This window comes from Arvicola amphibius, chromosome 10 (assembly GCF_903992535.2).
Source record: "Arvicola amphibius chromosome 10, mArvAmp1.2, whole genome shotgun sequence".
NCBI lineage: Eukaryota > Metazoa > Chordata > Mammalia > Rodentia > Cricetidae > Arvicola > Arvicola amphibius.
The window spans coordinates 8,875,493-8,886,226 of record NC_052056.1 but is presented as its reverse complement, the minus strand read 5'-3'; the positions used below and the strand labels follow the sequence as shown (position 1 = coordinate 8,886,226).

Here is a 10,734-nt window from a genome sequence, read left to right as displayed (position 1 = left end):
CTCATGTGAAAATTTTGTTCTCTGAAAATGTTCAAGGAAGATAAATCTTAAATGGGGTACTAAACCTGTTGTATAAATGTTTCCGGGAACTATTGTAATATAGATATCAAGATTCTATTATGCACCTAAAAATAATAAAAAGGGACTAGCTATCACATTATATGTCCCCATCTCAAGCTTGTCAGATCTATACTTCTCTAACACGTTGTGATTTCTTTCTTTATTACAAGTCTTCATATTAAAATCTCCATAAATTTATTCTATTTAAATTTGCCATTTACAATTATCAGAAAAGTTATCACAATGAACTCCTTTTACAAGTGAAGATCTTTCCTGGTTCCATAACTTCATTGCTGGAGTGTAATTAAGCCCATTTTCTAAAACTGTCTATAAGTTTGATCACAACACCCTCATGTCTATGATGAAATCCAGAACTCCTCAGAAAAATGGTACCGATCAGTAGTTACTTTAGATAATGACATCAGTTGACAAAAAGAAAATTTTACAAAAAGCATATAGCATTTCAATTAGTTATGAGGAACAAACTTGCCTGTGAAAGGAATGGTGCTTATACAACAATGTACTATGTAACTCAACATTGCCAAAAGGTGGGTTTTCAAGGGCTGAAAAGATGACTCAGCAGTTAAGAAACCTACCACTCTTACAGAGGACATGAATTTCGTTCCCCGCACCCACATAGGCTGGTTTACAATCATCTGTGTAACTCTAGCTCAAGGCGATCAGACACCTTCTTTTAGCCTTGGTAAGCATTGCATCACAGGTATGTACTCGTATACACAAACATACATGCATACTCACCACATACACACACATACACTTCAAATAAAATATTTTTAAGGTGTGTTCTAAATTATTTTTCTTCTCCAAAATTAATAAGTGAGGTCATGGCTCTGTCAACAGTAAAGTCATTAGATCCAGTCATTGCACACCATTTCTCTATTCTACTCTTTCATGTCCTCTTCAAAATAATATCCATCCAATATACTTACCCACTTTAATTTTTCATGTTTTGTTATTCAAAAACATGAGAAAATTTTGGGAATTTATGAATGTATTAACACTTTGGTTGCCATGATGAATCTGCGAATGTATTCTGTATAAACAGAAGATTCTGTCTCAACCACCCCAACGAGTCACCTCCAAATAAACACACAGAAGTTTATATTAATTATAAACCATTTGGTCTATTATTTCAGGCTTATTATTAACCAGCTCTTACAATTTAAATTAACCTATAGTTCTTGTCTATGTTTAGCCATACAACATATATACAGAAGGACTTCCCTCGTCAGTATTCACTTATTCAAACCTCCAAAATCAAATGTATTAAATATATGTTATTCTATAACAAGTTTTTCTAAACCCCACCAGTCAGCTCCCAAATAATGACACAGAGATTTATTAACTATGAAAGCCTGACCTTAACTTAGGCTTGCCCCACCAACTCTTATAACTTAAATTGCCCTATTTGTACTAATCTATGTTTTGTCTTCTGGTTTTTTACCTTTCTTTCATTCTATATGTCTAACTCTCTTCATGTCTTGTTTGTATCTGACATGTACCTAGATTCATCTCCTTCCTCCTCTCTCTCTGCCTAACTCCCACTTATACCTCCTGCCTATCTATTGGCCATTCAGATCTTTATTAAACCAATCACAATAATATATTTTCACACAGTATGCAAATATTTCACAACGTGATTCTTTATATCAACTACACTTCATAAACCTGGAAAATTAATTACTCAACCAATAGACAAAAATACCTTCATATGCAGCTACTAAAAAAAAATCTACAGCACAGATGATAAATGAGTGATCATCAGCTGGTTCTGTCTCTACCTGGAGAGGTGGGACAGTGCATCACAGAAAGACTATGTGGAGGGAGGGGATAGAAGCTTATAGAGGACATGTAGGTTTCTGGGTAGGCAATAACCAGTTTATAGTACTCCATATATGATAATTACGCACTGAGGTAGTTTATGTATCAATAGTGGAGATAGATATATTACTCTCAGGCAATATGTCCAGAACATGAAGGAAAAACTATACCAACTTTTAACTTGCTGCCTCAGCTTCAAATTTACATCTTGATCTTTGAGCATTTCTCTTTAATTATCAATATAGACTTAAGCTTTCTCAAGAGAGGATGCATACACACATTTAAGGAAGTATTGATATTCCTAACTTTGTGGTGGAGATGATGAAGAGAAGAAGACATTGTTGGTCAAGTGTTCTGAACAAATCTTTGGGAGTCTGAGGTTCAGAAAGTTATACTTGTTGGGTCTATCATGACTGCTGTATGTGAGGTTTCTCCTTAGAAAAAGTCAAACAACAATATGTGTGCAAATATAAATGTATACATTCATATATGCATGTAAATATATACATAAGTGTGAAAATGTACAAATGAGACTACAAACTGCAGTGAACAAAACCATGTGGTGCTGATGACAGAACAGAAAGTACAAAATTATCAAGGGACGCAATAGATGAACATGAGTTCCACTACCGCAGCCACAGTGCTTGGTGGACTTCCCAATATCCTATTAATGCTACAGCCAGTCGTGGCTGACAGAAAGGACACAAGTTCTTGCCAAAACGAATGAAATGCACTGACTGAAAAGGCATTATTTTTCCAACTATGAAGCATTTGTTTATCACACAAAAACCAAAATAAGAGAAACAAGAAGCATTAATTTACATTTTGTGCATAATCAACCATTTTTGGTCTTTGATTTCCATAATGGAAGCATTTATATTCCCTCAGCAACAACTCTGAAGTTAGATAGATGTCTAACCTATATTTGAATGTAGAAATGGCAGAAAGGGGCACTTTTCATGGAGAAATGCTAGGCTTGAAATACTTTGTTACTTAAAAGATTTATCTTATTTCTAACTATGTATATTGTATGTGTGTCTCTGCATGGATGTGTGAACATGAGTACAGTTGCCCTCAGAGACCAGAGGAGGGTATCAGATCCCCCAGAACAGGAGTTACATGATGTTGTTAGCCACTTGATGTGGGTGCTGGGGAACTTAACTTAGTTCCTACAAGCATGTTATACAGTGTTGTTCTATCAACATGGCATACAGTGTATTTTATAACAGCTATATCCATAGCTAGACTCTTGCCCACAGCATATCTGAAGCCACAGTAACAGCCATATCCCCAGCCCCCATGGTGACTTCCAGAATGGTTTCAATACAAAGTTCCAGAAAGCTAGGCTCCAGTGAAGCAGCAGGAGTCTTCCCAAATTTATTTTTATCTTGTAAACACTGCAGTTCACAGGAAGATCCATAGTGATTCTGGTAAACATATAGGAGTCATCCCACTCAGCTGCTCGTTAATGAGGGCTAGTCTCTTCATAGCTAGAGCATCTGCCTTAAGGAAACACAACATTCTAAATTCTTCAGTTTTACCAGAGAACTGTGTGGCTCTCATTACTAGTCATCATCCTCTGCCAGTTTCAAATCTACACAGAAAGTCTACAATTACCTAGTCATCTGAACACGTGACTCCAAAGGTATATTCAGCATGGCAAGGCAATGCAGGAAATTAGGCAGTGTTGAGAATGCAACTATGAAATGGGCTTGACTAATTGTGCGTATTGTTCCCAGTTGCTAATTGTTTCATAGGTGGTTGCATGAGAGCCTGAGGCTTCTCAGAGAAAAATACAGTACTTCATTTTCCTAAGGAGTCACATAGCCTTCAAAACAACATTTTAACATGAGATTTTTTCATTCCTAGGGCTCAATAATTTTCTCATCAGCTCTATGTACAGATTTAGCTCAAACTAAGATAGAAAATTAATATCCTTTACAAAGAGAAGATGAATATTTTGTAAGTCATAAATTCCTTCAGTTATTTCATCTATATAATCTCAGTTGGAAATGTGAGAGATGTAGGCAGCAAATATATAGAAGTGAAAAAAAGTTAAAGAACTTATATAGCTAATATATTGCTAAACATAGGTATGTAATTTTTAAGTTACATAAAATCCCCATTCTTTACCACCAAAATATTGAGAATTAGATATGGCAGATACTGTTTTTTGGTTTTTCGAGAAAGGGTTTCCCTGTAGTTTCTAGAGCCTGTCCTGGATCTAGCTCTTGTAGACCAGGCTGGCCTCGAACTCAGAGATCTGCCTGCCTCTGCCTCCTGAGTGCTGGGATTAAAGGCATGCACCACCACCGCCCGGCCGGCAGATACTTTTTTATTGAATTTTATTGAGCTATACATTTTCCCTGCTCCCCTCCCCTTCTACCCTTTCCCATGGTCCCCACACTCCCAATTTACTTAGGAGATCTTGTATTTTTCTACTTCCCATTTAGATTAGATCTATGTCTCTCTTAGGGTCTTCATTGTCAACTAGGTTCTCTGGGATTGTGAACTGTAGGCTAGTTTTCTTTGCTTTATGCCTAAAAGACACTTTGGAGTGAGTACATATGACACTCGTCTTTCTGTATCTGGGTTACCTCACTCAATATGATGTTTTCTAGATCCATCCATTTGGATGTGGCAGGTACTTAATAAAACTTTTAAAAATAATAAACATTTCTGGAAAGTGAATTAGAAAGGTAAGATTTAGCTGAAAATGTCCATTCTCTTTTGTGGGTGAGATACTCAGGATATGAAACATGGTCTTGGACCAGCTAAAATTATTGTACAGCTTATAAAAGTGACATGAACAGCTAAGTGCTACTCCTGTCAGTCTCTAAGTATGTCATAGAGATAAAAAATATGAAACTATGTTCGTTGTAGTAAATTTTTATCACTATAAGGAAATATCCTGATGACCATTTTACAAAGGGAAATGATACATGGCTTTGCAGGGTCCAGTCCATGACTGAGTAGCTGTATTTCATTTGTTTCTAAGGCTGACAACTCAATATTGAAAAACCAGTCAGGATGAATTCACCCTCTTTCAGTTGTTGTCAACCATTATAGCTCTTCCATCTAAAAGTGGAGCCCTATGCAGTTTTCACCATGCACATTGACATCTCAACTGGTAATGTCATTGTTCTGGTCTTGTTTAGGCAGCCATGAGGTGAGACTTTGTGGGTGTAACTTCCCTGCCATAGCTAGAAGGTCCAATTTCAAGAAACATTTTGTTGTCTGGCCTCTATGTTCTTGACATTTTTGACAATATTTTCTATGTCTTAGGTACAGGACATGTACCAATTGGGGCTGTGTTTCACACATTCCCACTGAGCATATTTTCAGATTCATTTTAATAGATAAATTATCGTTGTACCTTTTTATATAACTTTAATTCATTTAATGCCAATATACTGCCAATCAATATTTTAACAATATGTAGTATGGCATTTGGTGGCTAGTATATATTTTAGATTTCCTTTTAGACCAGTAATATTTCAAGTGTCTGATGGAAAATTCTGGCAAGTGGCTTTCACACCTGACATTTAAGATTACTCAAGAGACCTGAAAATTACCCAATGGAAGTTATTCATGAAATTTCTCCCAGTGGGTTCATTGATCTAGAAATAAATATCTACCTTATAGACCTCTTTCCTTAAATTATCCACTCTGAATCTATTTTCCCTCTTCTGTGAATTTGATTCCATTCATCCTTTGGAAGCAGTTTCTGACCTCGGTTTGCCCTTCAACTTCATACTCAGACAGATGTCACCTCATTCCCTCTTGGTAGTCACAGAGCACCTGCACACAAAGCTACTAACTATAAAGTGAAATTGTAAGTGACCACTTTTTAACCATCTAAAGGTTCTGAATTCCAACAGTGTCTAGGCTCTCATTTTGTTCCTATATGTCAAAGAGTTAATAATATAACATCAGCCTTTACTTTTTGTGAAATGGCTAAATGAATAGACACTTATTTGTGCAATTCAGAACCTCCATGGCATGCAAGAGTTCATAAATGTAAGGCATTGTAGTTTCCTTATAAAGGAGTTTTTGAAGCTTAACTCATTCCTGGTTCCAAACTGTATGCCGTAGTATTAATATCTTCCTTTTCCCTGATGATGTGAATTACATATACATATGTGTGTGTGTGTGTGTGCCAAATACTCATTTTTTCTAACCTACATCAGATTCATTCTACACACACTATATCTCTCACTCATGCACAATCACATACACGAGTTCACAGATCCACATACACTCTCCCAAGTATTCACACATACTCACACTCACACATTCACACAAATGCTGTCACACACAAACTTTCTCTAATGTTATGATAACCATATTTTATTAGTCTTACTATCATTCCCTCATCTCACAGAAGCTGAAGTTCTCAAAATGTCTTAACTAAAATCATCATATTTCAGATTCAGAAGAAATGTTAAACACCAGTTTGCTAAGCTTCTTTCCTAGATATAGAAAACATCTTACACATGTCTACTAAATGACATCCTTCTCTGTTTCAGAGTGCCCTCAATGACAAGGAAGAAAATGAACTCATATGATCTCCAAAGCACTATAATTGTTAGAATTTCTTTCCACTGTCTGTAGCCCTTACATCAGAATCACACGAAACATACAGTGCTCATATCTGAGTTGCAAATATACCAGACACAAAAGGTCCTGTTCTTTAGAGAAAGTCTGAGTCACTCAGTTGGACAGTCTCTCCTAGACCTAGTCTCAAGACTGACTTGTTATCACACTGTCCCCACAAGTTAGTCTTTTTGTGAAGTCTGCAAAATCCAGGGACCTCAGAAAAATTAGACTTTGAATGATAATCCATTCATAAGATGAGATAATGAGACTTATTAATGCTGATTGAAACATGGTTGCCTGAATCTAGATAGCTTCTTCTACTATAGAATCCAAGTAAGAGTTCTTCATGCTCAAGTCATAACAGGACACTCTAGTCAAAACACAGAAAACAGTATACTTTATATTTCATAGTAACCAGGAAAGTAGACAAGGCTTACATTGCTCTCTACAAACTGATGGCAGTGCCCTGTTGATGAAGACAACACCTACATAGCTCACTGAATACGGTCAAACTGTTGCTTATCTGAAGCCTTCACCCCTACTGGCTAATGTTTGTAGTACCAAAAGGTACTCTGCCTATTATCAAAGGATAAACCTAAACAGCAACCCAGCTACAAACCCTTCTATATAAACTGTTGTCCAGCATCCAGGATATGTTAGGGCAATGACGACACAGAGTTTGTCAGAGTAACCAACCTCTGGCTTGACTTAAGACCCACCCATGAGATAGAAACCAAACACGGCACTGCTTGGGTGACCAAAAAACATGAGACTAGATAGTCCAGGAACTTAGGATCAATCAAATACTAAACTAAAGGAACATAGCAATAAAATAACGCCTAATGACATTGTGCCATATTCAGAGATCAGTGGCTTGCTTAACCATCATCAAAGAAGCTTCCTCCATAGCAGACAAATACAGAGAACTACAGCCAGACAATGTACAGAGAGTTAAAGCCCTAAGAACACTCAGCTATAAAAAGGGATATGTCTGTCAAATCCCTACACCCAGTGCTCAGGGAACATGATAGAAGAGGAGGCAAAAAGTATGCAAGAGCCAGAGAGGGTGGAGGACAAAGAAACAAGGCCTTCTAAATACAACAGGACCACTACTCACACGAACTCACAGACAATGAGGCAGCATGCACAGGGTCTATACAGGTCAGCACCAGATGGGAACTTAGAGCAGAAAGGAGAAGTGGACACAAACCCCCATCCATAACTCAGATGCTAGCTCCAATTTAATAGCCACTTGCAAATTAAAATACACTTTTCTCCAAGGAAACCTCATTGGGAAAACAAGCTATAATTAAGGGTCAGTACAAACAGACTGCACTTTAGTTTCCTGGCCACCCAGACCCGAATAATCAAACAAAAACTATATTAATTACAACACTGTTTGGTCAGTGGCTTAGGGATATTCCTAGCTCTTACACCTTAAATTAACCCAAATCTATTAATCTGTGTATCACTACTAGGCTGTGGTCAACTGGTAGGTTCTGGAATTTTTCTCTTTCAGCAGCTACATGGCATCTCTTGATCCCACCTTCTTTCTTCCTCTATCTCTGCTTGGATTTTTGCCTTGCTATGTTCTGCCCTGCCATAGACCAAAGCAGCTTCTTTATTAACCAGCAATAATAAAATATACTCACAGAATACAGAGGTGAATCCCACATCAGGTAGGCTGCATGCCCAGAGGTAAATGGTCAACAGAAACCAACTCAACAGCATCTTTGGAAGTTCCTTGTCTCCTAATGTCATGTTGGGGCTTTTTCTTTTTTGCTTTCTCTTTACTTTAATTATTTTATTTTTATTCTTATTTTTCAATTTTTATTTGTCTCTCTTTTCTTTTTTTCACCCTACATGTCCTTTGTGTGTGTATTATGGCATCCATGTTATTATGGGATTTTGAGAATGCAGGAGAGTGAATTTCTGTGTCTGTTTTGTTTCTTATGCCATTTGGGGGGCTCTTTTCCTTATGTTTTTGTTTGTTTGCTTTGTTTTGTTCAATTTCAACATGTTTGATTTTGTTTTGTATTGCTATATTTTATTATATTTTATTATTATTCTTTAGAAGCCTATTAGTCTTCTAATGAAAGCAGAAACAGTGTGGATCTGGATAAAGGGGAAGACCATGGGGAGGAACCAGGAAGAGTAAATGAAGGGAAACCATTATCAGGATATGAGAAAAATATCTATTTTCAATAAAGGAAAAATATAATAAAAATAAGGAAATGAATGAATCCCATTGTCATGTCTAATCCTTCCAAGAGAGCCCCACTGATAAGTTGTTTGGTAGCTAGCATACATTTCACACTTCATTTCATATTCAGTAGCCGCGTCTGACCGCTGATTCTGGCACTGATTCTAGTTCTAAAATGTAAGGAAATTCTTTAGCTATGTGTCAATATCTGTCATCACCTTTGCCTATCTTGCTATCTTCTCTATGGTGATGCAAATGTCCTGAGAACACAGAAATACTCTTACCATATCCAGGATGTGGCCTGTTCAAAAACACTTGCTGTTTGAGTGAGCCAAATCACTTGGCTGAATTCAGCAAAGATATTTGCATTTCTGATACAGGGTGTGTAATAAAATATTTTTATTCTAGCTCATTACTTTGTGAGGTTTTAGTTCTCTTGCCTAAAATCCAAGTCTAGCTTTAAATCCTCCATAACTCAGAAAACAAGCTCTCCCAGTTCATTACTCCGTTAAGTTCTCAGGCTATGCCTGTCCCCCGGGACATTTGCTATAACCTAGTAAGTGTGGAGCATCCTTCTATTCATATCCTTTCTGTCCCCATTTCCAAAGCACAGTGCACAAGCACTCCGTAGCTTGAGCTTTGACGAATGAAGTCCTGAGATGTGCATAGAAAACACTTAGGGAAGACATTATTGAGGCAAAATAAGAAGGTTCACACCTATCAAATCAAAGTGATCCTTAAACTTCAGCCAATGTAGAGTTAACCCAGTTTTCAAGATAAGCCAAAGCAGGGATAGCTCACAAACTAGTACAGAAAGGTTTGTTATAAACCAAGGCCCATTTTATTGAAAAGAAATTATGTTCCCAGCTGTAGATGTTACAGCCATTAACACATTGAGACAACGGAACCAGAAGGCAAGAGAGGAAAGACTGACAGTTGAGGGCTAGTAAGATGATACTGCAGATCCCAGATCACAAAGATGCCTTCTAAAAATGCGTAGCGGGAGGTCAAAGGCTTGGACAAATTCATAGTTTCTTGGCCATGGGTCTTTAAAGTAGCATTATCTTCAGAAGTGTCAGTTCAGAAGCAACTGCTCCTCTTCTGGGGATGTTCTAGCAGCAAGAATAGCATCTTCTGTAGCAAGATGGTCGGTAGCCACAGCATCCAGACTTATAGTAGGAGCCATATCCACAGCCATAGCCTGAACCATATCCACAGCCATAGCCGGAGCCATATCCACTGCCATAACCAGAGCCATAGCCACAGCCAGAGCCACAGCCACAGCCATAGACAGAGCCATAGCTGGAGCCATAGCCAGAGCCATAGCCACAGCCAGAGCCACAGCCACAGCCATAGACAGAGCCATAGCTGGAGCCATAGCCAGAGCCATAGCCGGAGCCATAGCCAGAGCCATAGCCACAGCCATTGCCACAGCCATAGCCACAGGAGCTTCTATAGTAGTTACAACACATGTTGTCAATAGGGGAGAATTCACTTGGGTTGCAAAAGGATATTTTTCAAGTATAGCTGCCTCTACTATCCTGAGCCCTTTATATACTGCCAGTAATTGTCGGGGTATACCATTCATTCCCTGACTTAACTAACAAACATCTAAACAATTGCATTCTAGTCACTGTTGACAACCCATAATGGTTGCTTAAAATGAGTACATTACTCCATAAACTCTCATTTCATTTAAAGACCATCTAGTAGAGAAGCTTCTCCGTCAAATCATGTTACCATGCACAAAATTACTCTTTACATTTGTCATCAAATGTGTATCTTATATAGCAAGGTTAGAAGAGAATGTAAGAAAATCTGTCTGTATGTGTCTGTGTCCCTCCCTCTCTTCTCTCTCCCTTTCTCTCTCTCCCCTCTCCTCCTCTCTCCTACTATTTTGTACTCTTTCTAAATTACCAGATTCTCCTACCTGTCTTCACTTTTACAACTCCCTCTACCCAGCATCTCTACAGATATCATATATCTGATAATTTAAGTACAAAAGCATCGAAAGGGCCTCTTATAACTTA

General features: G+C 37.7%; 1 protein-coding gene across 2 annotated transcripts; it reads right to left on the bottom strand.

Moving 5' to 3' along the window:
• Positions 1-9,816: 9,816 nt before the first annotated feature.
• On the bottom strand, positions 9,817-10,176 carry LOC119824549 (keratin-associated protein 6-2). Of its 2 annotated transcripts, XM_038344733.1 has the most exons (2): positions 10,109-10,176; positions 9,817-9,994 (listed from the first exon to the last, which is right to left on the bottom strand). In XM_038344733.1, the coding sequence occupies exons 1-2, from the start codon at positions 10,174-10,176 to the stop codon at positions 9,817-9,819; spliced, it is 246 nt and encodes an 81-aa protein (XP_038200661.1). The 2 variants fall into 2 exon arrangements, with proteins under 2 accessions (XP_038200661.1, XP_038200660.1); XM_038344732.1 differs by having other exon boundaries at positions 9,817-10,176.
• Between the last annotated feature and the right edge of the window lie 558 nt (positions 10,177-10,734).